This window comes from Pan paniscus, chromosome 9, assembly GCF_029289425.2.
Source record: "Pan paniscus chromosome 9, NHGRI_mPanPan1-v2.0_pri, whole genome shotgun sequence".
Lineage (NCBI taxonomy): Eukaryota > Metazoa > Chordata > Mammalia > Primates > Hominidae > Pan > Pan paniscus.
The window spans coordinates 24,895,198-24,916,773 of NC_073258.2; the positions used below are offsets into that span (position 1 = coordinate 24,895,198).

The following is a 21,576-nucleotide window of genomic DNA, read 5'->3' on the forward strand; positions in this document are numbered from 1 at the left end:
AGAAGAGGAATAACATGATCTGTCTTATATTTTAAACTACTCTAACTGCATTGTTCAGAATGGATGGTAGACAGACCCCAATGCAGTCAGGAAGACCTCATTAAAAAGCTACTACCTACCACAAATTAAAACAATGAGATACCATTATATACCTATTAGAATGGCTGAAGTTCAGAACGCTGACAACACCAAATGCTGGAAAGGATGTGAAGCAACAGAAACTCGCATTCATTGCTGGTAGGAATGCAAAATGGTACAGCCACTTTGGAAGACAGTTTAGCAGTGTCTTACAAAACTAAACATACTCTTACAGCACAATCCAGCACTCACTTTCCTTGGTATTTACCGAAAGGAGTTGAAAACATGTATTCACACAAACACTCACACATAGAGGTTTATGAAAACTTTATTTATGACTGACAAAACTTAGAAGCAACCAAGATGTCCCTCAGCAGGTGCATGGATAAACTATGGCACATCCAGACAATGGAATATTATTTAGCACTAAAAAGAAATGAGCTATCAAGCCATGAAAAGACATGGAGGACCCTTACATATATATTACTAAGTCAACGAGGCCAATTTGAAAAGGATACATACTGTAGGATTCCAACTCTATGACAATCTGGAAAAGGGAAAACTACAGAGACAGTAAAAAGATCAGTGGTTTCAATGATAAATAGGAAGAGAGGAATGAATGGGCAGACAGTCATTTCAATGGTAAATGGGGAGGAAGGAATGAATAGGCAGAGCACAAATAATTTTTAGCACAGTGAAACTACTCTCTATGCTACTATAATGGTGGATATATAATATTATATATTAGTTAGTCTAAACCCATAGAATGTGTAACACCAAGAGTGAACCCCAATGTAAACTATGGTCTTTCAGTGACATGTCACTATAGGTTCATTAATTTTAATAAACATACAATTTTGGTGGGAATGTTGGTAATGGAGGAGTCTATGCATGTATGGGGAGAAGGGTTGAGGGAATCTCTACACCATATGCTCAGTTTTGCTGTGAATCTAAAACTTCTTAAAAAATAAAGCCTATTAAAAAAAGAAAAAAGCTATTGCAGGAATCCAGGTAAAAGATGACGGTGGCTCAGACAAGGGGTTTAGCAACAGAGATGATGCAGACACATTCTGAATATATTTGAACTAATAATTCTGGCAGTTTGGACATAGAGAGGATGATAAAGAGAGGAAACAAGAGCAACTCCAAGGTTTTTGCCCTGAGAAAACTGGAAAGATGGAACTGCCAATAACAAGGATGGGGAAGGCTGCAGATCAAGTAGGTTTGGCACATGTTTAGTTTGAGGTATCCAAGAGGAGGTATTTAGCATGAAGTTGAATACAGAAATCTGGAATTTGAGGAAGAAGTCTGGGCTGGAGAAAAATCTGAGTCACTGACACATGGATGATGTTAAAGCCATGGAAAGAACAAGATTATTGTGTACAGAGAAGAGGATGAAGGAGTCAACTTTGGGGCACTCCAATATTAACAGTTTATAGAAAGGAGAAAGACTATTGAAAAGGAGTTATAATAAAGGTAGAGGAATATCAAGGGACTATATTATTCTGGAAGCCAAATGGAGAAATTATAATAATAACAGAAGCATCAATGATGTAAACTTTTCCTGATCAACTAAACAAGATGAAGTCTGAGAAGTTACCAATGGATTTAGCAAGGTAGAGGAAACTAGGCGTTCTTGAAAGGGCATGTTTGATGGAATGGCAAGGTCAGTGAGAGAATCCAGATTGGAAAACTCTTAAGAGAAAATAGAGGCTTTCAAGAAACCTGCTGCAATGGAGAGCAAATAAATGAAGCAGGTATTTGGTATGTAAAGTGGAACAGATGTTTTGTGTGCTTCCACTCCTATTCAACATAGTGTTGGAAGTTCTGGCCAGGGCAATCAGGCAGGAGAAGGAAATAAAGGGCATTCAATTAGGAAAAGAGGAAGTCAAACTGTCCCTGTTTGCAGATGACATGATTGTATATCTAGAAAACCCCATTGTCTCAGCCCAAAATCTACTTAAGCTGATAAGCAACTTCAGCAAAATCTCAGGATACAAAATAAATGTGCAAAAATCACAAGCATTCTTATACACCAATAACAGACAAACAGGGAGCCAAATCATGAGTGAACTCCCATTCACAATAGCTTCAAAGAGAATAAAATACCTAGGAATCCAACTTACAAGGGATGTGAAGGACCTCTTCAAGGAGAACTACAAACCACTGCTCAATGAAACAAAAGGGGACGAAAACGAATGGGAGAACATTCCATGCTCATGGATAGGAAACTCAGTATCATGAAAATGGCCATACTGCCCAAGGTAATTTATAGATTTAATGCCATCCTCATCAAGCTACCAATGACTTTCTTCACAGAATTGGAAAAAACTACTTTAAAGTTCATATGCAACTAAAAAAGAGCCCGCATTGCCAAGTCAATCCTAAGCCAAAAGAACAAAGCTGGAGGCATCACACTACCTGACTTCAAACTATACTACAAGGCTACAGTAACCAAAACAGCATGGTACTGGCACCAAAACAGAGATATAGACCAATGGAACAGAACAGAGCCCTCAGAAAGAACGCCACATATCTACAACTATCTGATCTTTGACAAACCTGACAAAAACAAGCAATGCGGAAAGGATTCCCTATTTAATAAATGGTGCTGGGAAAACTGGCTAGCCATATGTAGAAAGCTGAAACTGGAATCCTTCCTTACACCATTTACAAAAACTATTTCAAGATGGATTAAAGATTTAAATGTTAGACCTAAAACCATAAAAACCCTAGAAGAAAACCTAGGCATTACCATTCAGGACATAGGCATGGGAAAGGACTTCATGTCTAAAACACCAAAAGCAATGGCAACAAAAGCCAAAATTGACAAATGGGATCTAATTAAACTAAAGAGCTTCTGCACAGCAAAAGAAACCACCATCAGAGTGAACAAGCAAACTGCAGAATGGGAGAAAATTTTCACAACCTACTCATCTGACAAAGGGCTAATATCCAGAATCTACAATGAACTCAAACAAATTTGCAAGAAAAAAACAAACAGTCCCATCAACAAGTGGGCGAAGGATATGAACAGACACTTCTCAAAAGAAGACATTTATGCCGCCAAAAGACCATGAAAAAATGTTCATCATCACTGGCCATTGGAGAAATGCAAATCAAAACCACAATGAGATACCATCTCACACCAGTTAGAATGGCAATCATTAAAAAGTCAGGAAACAACAGGTGCTGGAGAGGATGTGGAGAAATAGGAACACTTTTACACTGTTGGTGGGACTGTAAACTAGTTCAACCATTGTGGAAGTCAGTGTGGCGATTCCTCAGGGATCTAGAACTAGAAATACCATTTGACCCAGCCATCCCATTACTGGGTATATACCCAAAGGATTATAAATCATGCTGCTGTAAAGACACATGCACATGTATGTTTATTGCAGTGCTATTCACAATAGCAAAGACTTGGAACCAACCCAAATGTCCAAAAATGATAGACTGGATTAAGAAAATGTGGCACATATACACCATGGAATACTATGCAGCCATAAAAAATGATGAGTTCATGTCCTTTGCAGGGACATGGATGAAGCTGGAAACCATCATTCTCAGCAAACTATCACAAGGACAAAAAACCAAACACTTCATGTTCTCACTCATAGGTGGGAATTGAACAATGAGAACACGTGGACACAAGAAGGGGAACATCACACACTGGGGACTGTTGTGGGGTAGGGGGAGAAGGGAGGGATAGCATTAGGAGATATACCTAATGCTAAATGATGAATTAATGGGTGCAGCACACCAACATGGCACATGTATACATATGTAACAAACCTGCATGTTGTGCACATGTACCCTAAAACTTAAAGTATAATAATAACAATAATAATAACAATAATAATAATAAAATAGTGGCATGTATGTAGGCTGGAGAGGTAAGAAAGAAAGAATTTCTGGATCCCTGATCTTGAGTGCGTGAAGAGGTATGAAATCTAGTGTGGAAGTAGAAAAAATTGGCTAAATATAGAATAACGTATCACTGAAAACAAGCAGAAGATAAAGCATATGGGCATAGATGTTACTATAAATAGATCTTGTGGTGAAAGACTAAGTTCTCTTCCAGTTGCTACAGATTTCTCAATGAATGTCACTAAAAGATCACTACGTGGGCAGTAATGTGGATTATTGATTGTATTGGTGTAATAAAAAAAAAAGCAGGAAAACAGCCAAGACACAGTTGCAATAATCTGGCAGAGATATGATGACTGGGACCAAAGTGATCATATAAATTATCAGTGAAACCATGACACCTTAGAGAATAAAAGGGACACTTGTAATAATTATGCTGGGACAATAGACATAACCCAAATCTTTCCTGAGCAAACAAAAATGCATGGTTAATGTATCCAATATTAAGGTGATGAGTAGAAACAAAGAAAAGGTGAAATATATTGATGTAATGGATATGGTGCTTAGGAGAAAGAAATAATTTAAGGATAATTCCCAAGTTTCTGCATATTTACTGAGAAATACATGAGGATAAGCAGGCTTTTATGGATATATGTAGAGTTGTTTTGTTTTGTTTTGTTTTTGTTTTCTGTTTTTAATTTTTGTGGGTGCATTGTAGGTATATATATTTATGGGGTACCATGAAATGTTTTTCTATAGGCATGCAATGTGAAATAAGCACATCACGGAGAATGGATTAACCATCCCCTCAAACATTTATCATTTGAGTTATAAACAATTGAATTACATTCTTTATTTTAAAATATACAATTAAATTATTATTGACTATAGTCACCCTATTATGCTATCAAATTGTAGGTCTCATTCATTCTTTCTAGATTTTTTTTTTTTTTTAACCAATTAACCATCCACACTTTCCACTCCCAACCTCCCACTTCCCTTCCCAGCCTCTGGTAACTATCCTTATGCTCTCTATATGCATGAGTTCAATTGATTTATTTTTTAGAGTCCACAAATAAGTGAGAACATGTGATGTTTGTCTTTTGGTGCCTAGCTTATTTCACTTAACATGATGATTTCCAGTTCCATCCACATTGTTGCAAATAACTGTATCTCACCCTTTTTATGGCTGAATATTGCTCCACTGTGTACATATACCACTTTTTTTATCCATTCACCTGCTAATTGACACTTAGGTTGCTTCCAAATTTTATAGTTACTGTAAACAATGCTGCAACAAATATATGAGGGCCCAGCTTGCAAAACCATTTTTCCTCCTAGGCATCTGGGCCTGTGATGGGAGGGGCTGCCACAAAGGTCTCTTACATGCCCTGGAGATATTTTCTTTATTGTCTTGACAATTAACACTTGGCTTCTCATTACTTGTGCAAATTTCTGCAGCCTGCTTGAATTTCTCCTCAGAAAATGGGTTCTTCTTTTCTATTGCATCATCAGGCTACAAATTTTTCATATTTCTATGCTGTTTCCCTTTTAAAACAGAATGCTTTTAACACCACCCAAATCACTTATTGTATGCTTCGTTGCTTAGAAATTTCTTCTGCCAGATACCTTAAATCATTTCTCTTTAGTTCAAAGTTCCACATATCACTAGGGCAGGGGCAAAATGCTGCCAGTTTCTTTCCTAAAACATAGCAAGAATCACCTTTACTCCAGTTCCCAACAAGTTCCTCATTTCCATCTGAGACCACCTCAGCCTGGATTTCATTGTCCATATCATTATCAGCATTTTGGTCAAAGCCATTCAATAAGTCTCTAGGAAGTCCCAAACTTTCTCACATTTTCCTGTCTTCTTCTGAGTGCTCCAAAGTGTTCCAATCTCTGCCTGTTATCCAGTTCCAAAGTCACTTCCACATTTTCAGGTATCTTTACAGCAGCGCTTCACTCTACCAGTACCAATTTACTGTATTAGCCTATTTTCACACTGCTGATAAAGACATACCCAAGACCGGGTATTTTATAAAGAAAAAGATGTTTAATGGACTCAGATCCACATGGCTGGGGAGGCCTCACAATCATGGTGGAAGGTAAAAGGTACTTCTTACATGGTGGTGGCAAGAGAGAATCAGATAAATCCAAGAGATTTATCTTGGATAAATCAGAGAATCCAAATAAAAGGAGTTTACCCTTATAAAACCATCAGAATTGGTGAGACTTGTTCACTTCCATGAGAAGAGTATGGGGGAAACTGCCCCCCAAGATTCAATTATCTCCCACCAGATCCCTCCCACAACACATGGGAATTATTCAAAATGAGATTTGCATGGGGACACAGCCAAACCATATCAGTACTCAGCAGTTGAATTGCTGGGTTATATAGTAGCTCAATTTTTGTTTTTTTTTTTTTGAGGAATCTTCAAACCCCCGTAGTGGGTATACTAATTTACATTCCCACCAACAGTGTACAAGGGTTCCCTTTTCTCTACATCCTCACTAACACTGGTTGTTGCCTGTCTTTTTGATATAAGCGTTTTAACTAGGTTCAGGTAATATCTCATTGTAATTTTGATGTGCATTTCTCTGATGAGCAATAATGTTGAGAACCTTTTCATATGCCTGTTTGTCATCTGTGTTTTAAGAAATGTCTATTCAAATATTTTGCCTATTTTTGTTTGGATTATTAGGTTTTTTTCTATAGAGCAGTGAATAGAAGATAATTTTTCTATGGATGGGGTGGGTGGTGGGGGTATGGTTTCTCGGTCAACAGGCATTAGATTCTCATAAGGAGAGTACAACATAGATCCCTAACATCTACAGTTCACAATAGGATTTGTGCTCCTATGAGAATCTAATGCTGCTGCTAATCTGACAAGAGGCAGAGCTCAGGCAGTAATGCTTGCTCACCCGTGGCTCAACTCCTGCTGTGCGGTTTGATTCCTAACAGGCCATGGACCAGGGGTAGGGGAAGGGCTGGTGGGTTTGGGACCCCTGCTATAGAGTTATTTGAGCTCCTTATATATTCTCATTGTTAATCCCGTGTCAGAGTGGTAATTTGCAAATATTTGTTCCCATTCTGTGGGTTGTCTCTTCACTTTATTGATTGTATCCTTTATTGTGCAGAAGCTTTTTTACTTGATGTGACCCCATTTGCCAAAATTTGCATTGGTTGCCTATGCTTATGAGGTATTGCTCAAGAAGTCTTTTCCAAGGCCAATGTACAGGAGGTGTTCCCCAATTTTTTGTAGTAGTTTATTAGTTTAAGATATTAGATTTAGGCCTTTAATTCATTTTGATTTGGTTTTTATATATCGTGAGAGATAGGGGTCTAGTTTCCTTCTTTTATATATAGGTATCCAGTTTTCCCAGCACCATTTATTTATTGAAGACACTGTCTTTTATCCAGTATATGTTCTTCGCATGCTTGTCAAAAATAAGTCTGCTGTAGGTGTGTGGATTTTTTTATGGGTTCTCTGTTCTGTTCCATTTGTCTCTATGTCTGTTTTTATACCAGTACCATGCTGTTTGTTTTGGTTACTATAGCTCTGTAATAAAATTTGAAGTCAGGTAATGGGATTACTCAAGTTTTTTTTCTTTTAACTTAAGATAGTTTTTGATATTCTGGGTCTTTTGTGGTTCCATATAAATTTTAGGATTTTTTTTCTATTTCTGTGAAGAATGTCATTGGCATATTGATAGGAATTTCATTGAATCTGTAGATTGCTATGGGTAATAGAGACATTTTAAAAATATTGATTCTTCCACTCCATGAACATGGAATACTTTTCCATTTTTTGGTGTCCTTTTCAATTTCTTTTATCAGTGTTCTATATTTTTCATTACAGAGATCTTTCATTTATTTGGTTAATTCCTAGATATTTAATTTTATTTGTGGCTAGTGTAAAGGGAATACTTTTTTATTTCTTTTTTATATTGTTTACTGTTGGAATATAAAAATGCTACTAATTTTTGCATGTTGATTTTTGTATCCTGCAACTTTACTGAATTAGTTTTAATAGTTTTTTCATGAAGTCTTTAGGCTTTTTTAAATATAAGATCATATCATCAGCAAACAAGGATAATTTGACTTTTTGCTTTACAACTTGGATACACTTTATATCATTCTCTTATCTGATTGCTCTAGCTAGGACTTTCAGTATTATGTTAAATAACAGTGGTGATGGTGGGCATCTTTGTCATGTTCCAGGTCTTAGAGGAAAGGCTTTCAGTTTTCCCCCATTCAGTATTATACTAGATGTGGGTCTGTCATATATGACTTTTACTATGTTGAGGTATGTTCCTTCTGTATCCCGTTTTTTGAGGGTTTTTATCATGAAGGGATATTGAATTTTATCAAATGCTTGGTCAGCATCAATTGAAATGATCCTGTGGTTTTTATCATTCTCTTGATACGATGCATCACATTGATTGACTTGTATATATTGAACCATTCTTGCATCACAGGAATAAATCCTACTTGGTCATGAGGAATGCTTTTTCTAATGTATTGTTTAATTTGGTTTGCTAGCATTTTGTTGAGGATTAATATTCATCAGAGATATTGGCCTGTAGTTTCTTTTTTCTTTTTCTTTTTTTTTCTTTTTTATTTTTCGATATGTCTGTCTGGTTTTGGTACCCGGGTAATACCGGTCTTGTAGAATGAGTTTGGAAGTATTCTCTCTTCCTCTATTTTTCAGGATATTTGAGTAGGATTGTTAGTACTTCTTTAAATGTTTGTTAGAATTCAGCAATGAATTCATTGGGTCCCAGGCTTTTCTTTACTGGGAGAGTTTTTACTGCAGTTTCAATCTCATTACTTTTTATTGGTCTATTCAGGTTTTGGATTTTTCCTGATTCAATCTTGGCAGCGTGTATGTATCTAGGAATTTTCCCATTTTTTCTAGATCTTCCAATTTATTGGAAAATAGTTGCTCATAGTAGACACTAATGATTCTTTGAATTTCTGCAGTATCAGTTTTAATGTCTCCTTTTACATTTCTGGTTTTATTTATTTGGATCTCTTTTTCTCTTAGTCTGGCTAAAGGTTTGTTAATTTTATTTAACTTTTCAAAAAAACAACTTTTTGTTTCATTGATATGTATATTTTTAATTTCAATTTCATTTATTTTTGTTCTGATCTTTATTATTTCTTTACTTCTACTAATTTTGGGTTTGAGTTGCTCTTGCTTTTCTAGTTCTTTAAGATGTATTGCAATATTGTTTATTTGAAATTTTTCTTCCGATGTAGGCACTTATAAACATCCCACTGGGTACTGCTTTTGCTGTGTCCCATAGGTTTTTGTATGTCGTATTTCCATTTTTTTTTTTTGAATTTTTTTTCAATTTCCTTCTCTGTTTCTTCATTGACCCACTGGTCATTCAGGAGCATATTATTAATTTTCATGTATTTGTACAGTTTCCAAAATTCCTTTCATTATTAATTTCTAGTTTTATTCCATTGTGGTCAGAGAAGATGCTTGATGTTACTTCAGTTTTTTTTTTAATATTTTAAGACTTGTTTTGTGATTAACATATAGTCCATCCTTGAGAATGATTCATGTGCTAAGGAAAAGAATTTATAGAAATCTAAAGAATCTATAAAGGTCTGTTAGATTCATTTGGTCTATAGTGCAGAATAAGTTTGATGTATCTTTACTGACGTTTTGTCTGGAAGATCTGTCCAATGCTGAAAGTGGGGCATTAAAATCTCCAGCTATTGTACTGTGGCCTATGTCTCTCATTGGCTCTAATATTTCCTTTTTATATCTGGATGCTCCAGGGTTGGATGCATATATATTTAAAACTGTTATATACTCTTGCTGAATTGACCCCTTTATCATTTTAGAATGACCTTCTTTGTCTCTCCTTACAGTTTTTGTCTTGGAATCTATTTTGTCTGGTAAAAGGATTGCAACTGCTGCTCTGTTTTAGTTTCTGTTGGCACTCTTATTTTCAGTCTATGTGTATTTTTATAGGTGAAGCGTGTTTCTTGTAGGGGACAAATCAATGGGTCTTGTTTTTTCATCAATTCAGCCAGTCTATGTCTTTTGATTGGAGAGTTTTGCTCATTTACATTCAAGGTTATTATTAAGTGAGGATTTACACCTGACATTCTGGTTGCTTTGTAATCTCTTCCTTCTTTGTTTTCTTCCTGTCTTCAACTAGTGAAGGTGATTTTCTCTGGTTATATGATTTAGTTTCTTGCTTTTTATTTTTTGTGTATCCATTGTATGTTTTTTTTGTTTGTTTGTTTGAGGTTACCATGAGGCTTGCATATACTATCATATAAGTCATTATTTTAACCTGATAATAACTTAACACTATTTGCATAAACAAACAAGCAAAAAGAAAACTAATCAAAGTCCTATGCTTCAACTTTATCCCCCCCTTTTTTAACTTTTTATTGTTTCTATTTATATCTTATTGTATTGATTATGTCCTGAAAAGTTGTTGTAGTTATTATTTTTGATTAGTTCATCAGTTAGTCTTTCTACTTAGGACAATAGTAATTTACACACCACAGTTACTGTGTTATAATATTCTGTGTTTTTCTGTGTACTTACTCATACCAGTGAGTTTTTACCTTCAGGAGATTATTTACAGCTTATTAGTATCATTTTCTTTCTGATTGAAGTACTTTAGCATTTCTCGTAGGACAGGTCTGGTATTGATGAAATCCCTCATTTTTGTCTGTCTGGGAAAGTCTTATTTTATCTTCGTATTTGAAAGCTATATTCACCAGATTTACTATTCCAGGGTAAAAGCCTTTTTTTTTTCTTCAGCACTTTAAATATTTCATGGCACTCTCTTTTGGCCTGTAAAGTTTCTAATGAAAAGTCTTCTGCCAGACATATTGGAGCTCCGTTGTATATTATTTGTTTTTATTTTGCTGCTTTTAGAATGCTTTATCTTTGACCTTTGAGAGTTTTATCATTAAATGCCTTGAGTCTTCTTTCAGTTAAATCTACTTGGTGTTCTATAACCTTCTTATAGCTGGATATTGATATCTTTCTCTAGGTTTGGGAAGTTTTTTGTTCTTATCCCTTTGAATAAACTTTCTCCTCCCATCTCTTTCTCTACCTCCTTTTTAAGGCCAATAACTCTTAGATTTGCCCCTTGAGGCTATTTTCTAGATTCTGTAAGCATGCTTCATTACTTTTCATTCTTTTTTCTTTTGTCTCCTCTGACTGTGTATTTTCAATTAACCTGTCTTCAAGCTCACCAATTCTTTCCTGTGCTTGAATCATTCTGCTATTAAAGGACTCTGAAACATTCTTTAGTACACTAATTGCATTTTTCAGCACTAGAATTTCTGCCTGATTCTTTTTAATTATTTCAATCTCTTTGTTAAATTTATCTGCTGGAATTCTGAATTCCTTCTCTGTGTTATCTTGAATTTCTTTGAGTTTCCTCAACACAGCTATTTTGAATTCTCTGTCTGAAAGATCACATATCTCTATTTCTCCAGAATTGATCCTTGGTGCCTTATTTAGTTCATTTAGTAAGATCATGTTTTCCTACATGCTGTTGAGGCTAGCCGATGTTCTTTGGTGTCCGGGCATTGATGAGTTAGGTATTTATTGTAGTCTTCACTGTCTGGGCTTATTTTTAGCTGTCCTTCTTGGGAAGGCTATTCAGATATTTAAAAGGACTTGGGTTTGTGATCTAAACTATACCTGCGTTAGCGGGCACCTCAATCCCAGCAATGTTGTGATTCTTGTAGACTCACACAGGTGCTGCCTTGAAGGTTTTGGATGAGATCCAGGAGAGTTATCTGGATTACCAGGCAAAGGCTCTTGTTTCCTTCCCTTACTTTCTCCTAAATATACAGGGTCTCTCTTTCTCTCTCTCTTTTCTGAGCCACCTAAACCTGAGGATAGAGTGACACAAACACCTCTGTGTCCACCACCACTATGACTGCAGAAGGTTAGACCTGAAGCCAGCACAGCACTAGGTCTCACCCAAGGCCTGCTAAAACCACTCCCTGTCTACTGCCTGTGTTTGCTCAATGCCCTGGGGTACTACATTCAGCAGATGGTAAAGCCAGCCAGGCCTGTGTCCGTCCCTTCAGTGCAGCAAGGTGTCCCAAGCGCTGGGTGGGTCCAGAAGTGCCATGTGGGAGTCAGGGATGAAAATCAAAAACTTTAGGAGCCTATTTAGTGTTCTAAAGTATTGCAGCTGAGCTGGCATTCAAGCCACACAAGGCAGTCCTTACCACTCTCCCCTCCCCTTTCTAAGGGCAGAGAAGCCTCATCCCACAGCCACTGCCACCCCAGGCCATGAGGAGTACTGGCAGACTACTCTCGATATTCCCTTAAGGCCCAAAGTCTCTTAAGTGTGTTGTGAATACTGCCTGGCCTGGGACTCGTCCTTCAGAGCAGTGAGCTTCCCTCTGGCCCAGGGCAGGTCCAAAAATTCATCCAAGAGTCGAGTCCTAGAATCAAAGACCTCAGGATCACACTTAGTCCCTTCCTCCCCTTGCTGGTACCCAACATGTGGGAAAAAAAAGTCCCCTTTACTTTTCCCTCAGCTTTTCTTAAGTAGAAGATTTTTGCCCCCTAGCCACCATTGCTGGTTATGTACAGAGTCTCACCTGAAGCCAGCAAATCTCAGAGGCTCACCAAGGCCCTTGATATAGTGCCTGGGTATCACTGCTGGTTATTCAGGGCCCAAGGGCTCTTCAGTTAGCAGGTGATAAATGGTGCCAGTAGTGGGTCCTTTCCTTCAAGGCAGCAGGTTCCATTCCCTTCTGGCCCAGGGTGTATCTAGAAATGTCACCTGGGAGGTAGTGTCTGGAACAGGGGCCTCACTACTCTGACCAGTCCCTTATTCTGTTGTGGCTGGGCTGGGATCCTACAGGCAAAACAAAGTCCTCCCCACTCTTCCCTCTCTTCTCCTCAAGTGAAAGGGAAGGGTCTCTTCTGGAGTCATGAGCTGTGCCACCTGAGGTTAGGGGAGGAGTGATGCCAGAACTCCCTTGGCTGCCCCAGCTGGTTTATCTGTATGCCGTGTGCCCTTCCAGTCCATTGTCTATGGGCCTAACTCAACACAAGGACTTGCCTAAGAGTTTATGGCCTAGATTGCCTTTCAAGTTTACTTGGAGACACAGAGTGCCGTAGCCTCTAGCCCATGGTGGTGAGAGTTGCAGGAATTTAGGTTCCCACTAGGGCTGGTTTAAATTCTCCCTCTGTGGGAAGGATGAGTGTGGTCCAGTTTTCCTTTCTGCTGTAACAGGACAGCACTGAGTTCACTGCTTTACAATTGCTGTGTTCTCCCTCCCCCAGTGCTCAGAGGCTGCTGCTGCCTGGGGTGAGGAAGGGGTGGCATTTGTGATTCAGGACTGTTTTTTAATCACTTCAGTACCTCTTTTGGCAATACGTAGTTAATACCAGATACTATGAGTTCTCACCTGATTTTTGGTTGCTATGAAGATGTTTTTTCTGTGTACATATGTTAACTCAGTGTCCTTGCTGGGGAGGCAAGGGAATGATTGGTTTCTGTTCGGCCATCTTGCTCCACCCTCTTCCTGATATTTAGAGTTGGTTTGGATGTTTGGTTTGAGAGGCTTGTGAGACATTCAAGTGGGGATATTGGTCCTGAAGCTATGATGAGACCTCCAGACTAAAGGTATAAATTGTACAATTCATAGCATATAGGTAGTATTTAACGCCACAGAAATGGATGAGATCACACAGGGTGAGAGCACTACACAAAAGAGGCAGCAGAGTTATTAAACACTGAGAAATCGTGAATATTTAAAGGATGATTAGGAGAAGAGGAGCCAGAAAAATAGACTCTGAAAATATTGCTGGAGAGGTAAGAGGAAACTAGAATAGAGTGGTGTCATATAAGTTATAAGAATAGAATTCCAAGCCCAGTTTCAAAAAAGAGGGGATAGGCCATGGTATTTAATGCTGCTGAGAGTCAAGTAACTGAATACCAGAAAAGTGTCTGATATGGTTTGGCTCTGTGTCCCCACCCAAATCTCATCTTGAATTGTAATCCCCACGTGTTGAGGGAGGGGCCTGGTGGGAGGTAATCAGATCGTGGGGACAGTTTTCCCCATGCTGTTCTTGTGGTAGGGAGTTCTTATGATAGTGAGTTCTCGTGAGATCTGATGAGTTAAAAGTGTGGCACTTCCTCCTTCTCTCTCTCTCTCTCTCTGTCTCCTACAGCCTTGTAAGGAAGGTACTTGCTTCTTCTTCACCTTCTGCCATGATTGTAAATTTCCTGAGGCCTCCCAGGCCATGTGGAACTGTGAGTCAATTAAACCTCTTTCCTTTATAAATTACCCTGTCTTGGGAAGTTCTTTATAGCAGTGTAAAAATGGACTAATACAGTGTCCTTTGAATTTAGCATCATGCAGGTGATTGGTGAGCTTGACAAGACTTATTTCAGAGAAGTGTTGATGGCAGAAGTTAGGTTGGTGTGGGTTAAAGGGAAAGAGGACTTCCACTTTTAGCAAATCAATGACTAGATATTCCACAGGGCCCAGCTGCTACAAAACAAATAGATTCTCAATATAACATTCTTTGAATGTTTTGTTGGGATTTCAGAAAATAAAGGAAATTTCCAAGCCACCCCTTCATATCTGTTTCTCCAAAACAGGGAGATCTGAGTAGTAAGCAAGTAAGATTCGGAAAATATGCTTTGAGCAAGCCATAAGGTAGAAAAACTCAAGCCAAAACTCTTACAATAAACCAAAGTAGTCCTAGGTTAGGGGGGTTCTCTATTTCTCCAGCAGAAGCATTTAAAAATGCCCTCATTGGGCAAAGAATACCCTATTTAGACTCCTAGGTTTACATAGACTATAACCAAACATATGTGAACACACAATAGGAAATTACAAAAGATGTAAAGAAATAAGCCGTCATGAGTGAGAATCAACAGAATAGGTTTAGATCCCCAATACTTCAGGTTGTGAAATAATTAATAGACGATAAAATAACAAGGATAAAAAATGAAAACAGAATCACAAAATGCATGCCATATGAGATTATTAAAAGGTAAACAGGCATATTAGGAGAAAAAAAGCCAAATAAGACTTTTTTAAAAATCACTGAAATTTAAAACCAATTGATAGCTTAAACCTCAGATCAGACAGAATTATCAAGACTATACCAATACTACTTAGGGTTATAGGCAATGTTGATGACATAAGACATCCCGAGCAGTGTTCATAAGAGAAAGGTGTATTCCTCTCCTATATTAACAGGACAAGCTAGGTAGGTGGGCTCTGTTTTGCCATCTGTACTTGTGACTTCATCTTTGGGTCTACAGCAATTGTCCCAGTCATCTTCAGCCATATGATTCAATGTAGCAGCAAACTAGCAGCAAATTAACTTTCTAGCCCATTAAAAGGGAGAAGCAGAGCATTAAGGGCAAATAACTTCAGATTTCTAGTGAATGAATATTAAGTTGTACATATCACTTCTGCTTATATAAAAGTAACCAAAACCTACCATTATGGCCACATGTAACTGTAGGAGAAATTGGGAAATTTACTCTCTATCTGGGTGGCCATTTTCAGCTAAAACCTGGTGGTAGGCTAAAATGAAGATGGGGAATATTGATCTTGGGATATAACAGCAATTTCCAAAGCAAAATAGAATGATATGGAGATAGAAACTGGGACAGAGAGGTTACATGATATGAGTAGTGTGAGAAGATCTAAGATCTAATATTATAGGCCCGATCAAAGTGACAGGAATGATTTTTAAAAAGTGGAAGAAAGGAAATATTGGGGAAAAATGGCTGGAAATTTTTCAGAATGAAGAAAAACACATATCCACACATAAATGAAACACAACATAAAACAAGCAAGAAAAACAGAAATTTACAATTAGATATTCTGAAGTGACTATAGATACTGAAATCGGGACCACCTTAAAATAAACAGAAAGAAGAAATCACTCTACAAAAGAACCACAAGTAGACGAATAGCTTTCTTATCAACAATGGAAACCAGAAAAGAGTTAATATCTTTAACATGTTAACCTGAAATCAGGAACACAGCAAAACCACCTTCCAACAACATCAACAAGGAACGATCTTAGTAAATAAAAACTGAGTTTACCAACAAGAGACCTTCTCCAAGGGAATTTGAGGTACAATCATGGGAAACAAAATTGTTAAACCAAAACACTGGACAATAACTTGAGAGTTTATAGAGAAGAGATCAGGGTTAAAGTTTCCTAAGGTCCATCGTAACATTAAGAAGGAGGGTTAAGATACTAATATTAGATATTTTTAAGTTAAATATGATAAGTTTTGAGAGTAAAAGCGTGGGTATAGAATTAACATCCTAACTGGTAGAGGGGAAAATATCATGAAATAAGAAGACAAACAAATATTTAGTCAATTAAAGAACTGAGAAGTGAAACAGAGAGAAATCAAAGGAAGTGGAAAGCACAAAATAGGATAGCAGGAAAAAGTCCAATCATACAGTGTTAATATATGACAATGATAATAGAAAAAAATAGACTTTAAAGCAGAAAAGCAGTCACTACAAACAAAAGGTTCAATTCATTAAGATGATATAACGATTCTATATTTGTTTGCATGTCATAAAATTGCTCAAAATATGTAAGATGATAATTGATAAAATTTCCTGAAACAATGTTACAATGGGAGATTTCAATAGTGCTCCCTCATTTGATAGGACATAGGGAAAAAACACAAAATAAATATCTCTAGATTTTATAAAGAAGTTATCAAATATTCTATTTTTATAGTCTTCCTCTCACTTTTTTCTCTCTCAGTGTATGCGTAGATTCCTAATCTTTTCAAGTCCTTAAGAGAAAGTATATAAAGCTCTAATGCCGGTTTCATTTATTCAAATACTACAAGTATCTACCATATGCTGGACACTGTGCTAGGCTTCTGGAAATAAAATAAATAACAGGTACCGCTTCCACTTTCATGTTGCTTTTGTTTATACCCTTGGGCATTTTACTTAATCTTTTAGTGTATATTCATAAGAATACAGTTTTGGTGTGAAGATTAAATAAGATTATGTATGTAATGAACATATGGAGACTAAAATAACAGAATAATAAATGGTAAGTATCAAATAGATTTTAAAATGTTATTTCTTAAGTCTATTGTCAATCTTTACAATTTTATTGTAAATCATAGTGTGAGATACAGCTGCAAATATAGGGAAGTAAGTTCACAAACTGTTATTTTCTAAAGCTAAAGCTAACATTAGGCCTTGCTATGGTAGAACTCTTCACTGGGTTGTTTCTTAAAAAAAAATTCATGCAACTGACAGGAGGAATTGTCTTTATTCTTGCATTAATGATAAATGTAATCTACAAGATGGCCTTCATGGATTAGAAAAAGGAATCAGACCACAAGGAAAAAGAAATTGCTGGTTTTCACTCAAGATTTATCTAGAAAAGTGTACTGACTACTGGAATAATAGTTTACCCCTGGGTTGTACCACAGAATGAGAAATTCTACAAGATTATACAACTCTTTTTCTACAAGATTACACTACTGATATTGTTTTTATTCCATTCCGGAATTAGAAATTAACTTTCTAAATATCATTTTTTTTCTCCAAAAAAATCCTCTTACCAGCTAACCTGGATATGGACAAAAATATCTTGATTGCTGTAAAGGTCTATCTCCCTAGTAAAAATGAATAAATTGCCCTTGAGTTTGGTTATTGGAAATCACTATCAGCTGTGGAACACCCAGGTAAACTAACACAACTAGGTTCCTACACACAAAACAAATATTCTAAACTGTTTCCACAGGGCAGTCACCAGGGGAAAAATAAGGAAATTTAATTATTTTATTCTAAACACTTCATTTACATATAAGGCAACTGTGGCCCCAAGGTTGTGATTTATTAACCTAGTTAACGGCAGAAGCTGCACTAAAACCTGGATCTTCTACTTAAAATGTTGTTATGGCCGGGCGCGGTGGCTCACGCCTGTAATCCCAGCACTTTGGGAGGCCAAGGCGGGCGGATCACAAGGTCAGGTGTTTGAGACCAGCCTGGCCAGCATGGTGAAACCCCGTCTCTACTAAAAATACAAAAAATTAGCCGGGCATGGTGGCCTGCGCCTGTAATCCCAGCTACTTGGGAGGCTGAGTCAGAATTGCTTGAACCTGGGAGGCAGAGGTTGCATTGAGCAGTGATCACACCACTGCACTCCAGCCTGGGTGACAGAGCGAGACTCCATCTCAAAAAAAAAAAAGTTTGATTCTTTTATCATCAAGCATTAATTTAATATCCAAAGGCATATATTTGTATTTACTGTGCTTTAAACATTTGTCTGTGCGTCAATGCTTTAACGGGACATACTATGTGGTGATTCATTTTCAAAGTAAGAATTTGCAGAAAATGAGAAACAAACTTTCTGAACAATACAATTTTAATGCATACTAAGGCTGGTTAACTGGTTAGAATACTAGGTTAACAAGGCCAAACTCCAGATAGGCCAATAGCTTTTCAAACCAATATTCCTGACGCTGCCAGGAATAAAGAAAACTCTTCACTACTGAGGGAGGGAAAGAAAACCTAGAAAAATAAACCATACTAAAAGAAAAAGGGTATTTTGTTTGTCACTTTAAAGCTGCTTTTTCTTTAAACGGTACACATGTTTTCAACATTCTTACAAATGGGCCTTCTATTAAAAAGCAAACTATTGCTAATTCCATGGCTTTAAGTGGAGTACTTCCAATCACTTCCTGTATCCAGAAAATCCGTGACACTACATGCCAGCTACTTTGCATATTTATAACTGTTTAATAAACTATTCAAAATTAGCATCTAAAATAATTATACTTTGGACACACGAAGGCATATATTTGGTGAGAACATTGTAATTTTCATTTTGTAAACTATATATTCTAAATTCAAGTAATAACACAGCATTGCCTATACAGAACTGAGGCCTGCGCTGAGACCCAAAACTTGTCTTTTCCTAAATGCACCACTACGAAGAGCTAATAAGAGGTCTGTCCAGATGCTAAGACCAGGTACTTCAAAATCTCCATCCTGCGCTTTACAGGTCTCCAGGGCAGTTAGAACTTTATCTTTCAGAGGTGGAGGGGCCTGACAGAGGCTTTGAAACCTATCGTGCAACTCCTCCCAGGGCACATCTTGGGACTCAGTTCCAACCCAAATGCCTTTCTGAAGGTCATAGTGCAAACGGTGACCCCAGTCTGTTAGCAGACCCAGATAGACAGGAGACAGCGCTGGGTGGCGGCTAGTCACTAAAGTCAAAAGCCCGGCTGGGAGGGCGCGACAAAAGGCAGCAAAGACTTCCGAATTCCCCAGAAGCCAGTGGACTAGCACTTGGCTCCCCTCTCCAGGTGATTTGTGGATGCTGGGTTCCAACTCTTCTTGGGGCCGAGGAGACAAAGGCGGCTGCAACAGCGCCACCGCTATCACCTTCAGGAAGTTGTTCTGAGGCAAGCGCTCCCACAGGCTGCTGAGAAACCTGGCGGGACGCTCCGCTTCGGCATTCCCCACCTCCTGCAGACGCTCCAGCAGCAGCTCCGCCTGGGTCTTCATCAGAGAGTCCTCCTGGAGATTTGGGTTCTCTCTATAGCCATTGAAGCGCAGCATGTGCACCGCGGACCGCCGGCGGGCAAGGCGGGCCAGGCTCTCTTGGAGTGTCTCCTCATCAGCGTCCCGGACGCCCGGGCCCGGAAAGAGTTGCTGCACCAGGTGGTAACGAGCTGCATCCCCGAGGGCCCGGTTCTCCAGCAGGCGCAGAGAGAGCAGGACGTCACAGTGACCGAGGGCCTGGAAGTTCGCTAATCCCGGAACTGGACCCCGCCCAAAGCCGCCCTCTTGCCGCCACTGGTTGTGCAGCCGCCGCTCCAGAGCCGTGCGAATGGGGCCATGCCGACCAAAGCGCCGATGGACGTGGCGCAGGTAGCGCGCCCACTGCAAGGCCCGGCGCACGGTGGCGGGGTCCCAGGTGCTGACGTGGGTAGTGCTTGAGACCGCCAGAAGCTGGGAAAAGCGATCCAGGTGCTGCAGAAGGGATTCCATGAGGTGCGCGAAGGCCCTACTTCCGCTTTCACCTTGGAGATGGCGACTCTCTGCGTACTGATTGGGACATCCGTGAAATGATACGCCTCTCTGAAATGCTATTGGTCGAAATGCATGTCAATCTCCCAGCGTCTTTATCCGTGTTCCTTGACTCTGGGCAACTTAAAAGCCCTAATACTTTTACTTTCGCCACACAAAGAGGTTCTTCTTAGTGGAGGGAGAGCAGATGTAGGGCATCCTACCGAGAATTTCCGGAACCACATGCGAGATGATGCCAGTCGTGAACGTCTCCGCGCTTCCTTTCGCTTTGGAAATATCCTTAAGTAGAAATTTTCTGAGCTTTGCCTAAAACTAGAATCTGTGTTGAGGTTTTTCAAAATTAAGTAACGCCAGAGACATACTGTGACGTGAGGAAACGCTCTTAAATGAAATTTTAAGATCTATTTGAGAAACATGTACTAAAAATGTACTGACCTCCTATTAATGCCAGGCACTATGCTGAATTCTGGGCCTTCACATTGTCCTTCCATTATTAGAACTGAAGCCCAGATTATTTGAAACAAAAAATAAACTTCAATAATTTATTAAAATTTGCAAAGGAACAAAATTTTACTTCACAGTTGTACATTTCGTTTTCGTAATTTTTAGGACAAAATAGCTTAATTGACTCTTCTGTCATACAAATAATCAGCTGAAGGAAATGGCATTTAAGAGCATCGAACAATAATAAATGTTTGATTAAATAAAAACCGTGAGAAGACAGTAGGGAGGAGAAGGTCCTATGTCGCTCATTGATGCACTTAACAAACATTTGTCAACTCCTAGGAGTTGCATTCTGTACAAAATGCACAACAATTCTTACTAAAGTTCATAATATAGTAATTCATTTGAGCTGAATTTCCTTCCAATCCTAAAGACACAGCCAAAACTATTCGAAAAGTGGGGGAAGGTGTTTTGTTTTGTACTTTAACAAAAAGGGGAAGAGAAACAAATTTAAAAGAGGGGAAGAGTCATTTTTCATTTATTAAAATAAGCATTCCTACACCTTTTAGAAAGTAAAGCAGTCATGTGCATGCTGTTAATTCAGATTTATGCATTTATTTATTTATTTTGAAACGGAGTCTCATTCTGTCGCCCAGGCGCGGCCAATTTTTGTATTTTTAGTAGAGATGGGATTTCACCTTATTGGCCAGGCTGGTCTCGAACTTCTGACCTCAAGTGATCCTCCCGCCTCGGCCTCGCAAAGTGCTGGGATTAGAGGCGTGTGCCACCGCGCCTGGCTATTATTTGATTTTTATTAGTTATCTCAAACTCTTATTTGGTCCTGAAATCGTTATTTTATTTTATCCTAAGGATACTATGAATCTTAAAATTCTTTTTCTTGGCTACTAGAAACTTAGAACCAAGTGTGCAGCCTGCCTTTAGCAAATGTACAGGCATCACTAATTCATTTATTTATTCTTATATTTAACACCTATTATGATACATAGTATGAGGTGCTACAGATTTAGTGGTAAAATAAATGCAGTCCTAGCATGAGTGGAGAAGTTCATCTTGTACCATTTAAGAGAGACATTAAATGAATAACCTCAAAT

At 38.3% G+C, this 21,576-nt stretch overlaps 2 protein-coding genes across 2 annotated transcripts in view; one reads left to right on the forward strand and one right to left on the reverse strand.

Moving 5' to 3' along the window:
• Positions 1 to 17,230: 17,230 nt before the first annotated feature.
• On the reverse strand, positions 17,231 to 19,981 carry FANCF (FA complementation group F). The gene has a single exon (XM_003830450.6). The coding sequence runs from the start codon at positions 19,979 to 19,981 to the stop codon at positions 18,857 to 18,859; it is 1,125 nt and encodes a 374-aa protein (XP_003830498.3). The 3' UTR covers positions 17,231 to 18,856.
• The window catches only part of GAS2 (growth arrest specific 2), a 184,457-nt gene continuing 182,649 nt past the window's right edge, over positions 19,769 to 21,576 (forward strand). The window contains exon 1 of the mRNA XM_055094243.2: positions 19,769 to 19,984. The gene's annotated coding sequence lies outside the window, so the exon portion shown is untranslated. The remainder of the gene's footprint in view (positions 19,985 to 21,576) is intronic.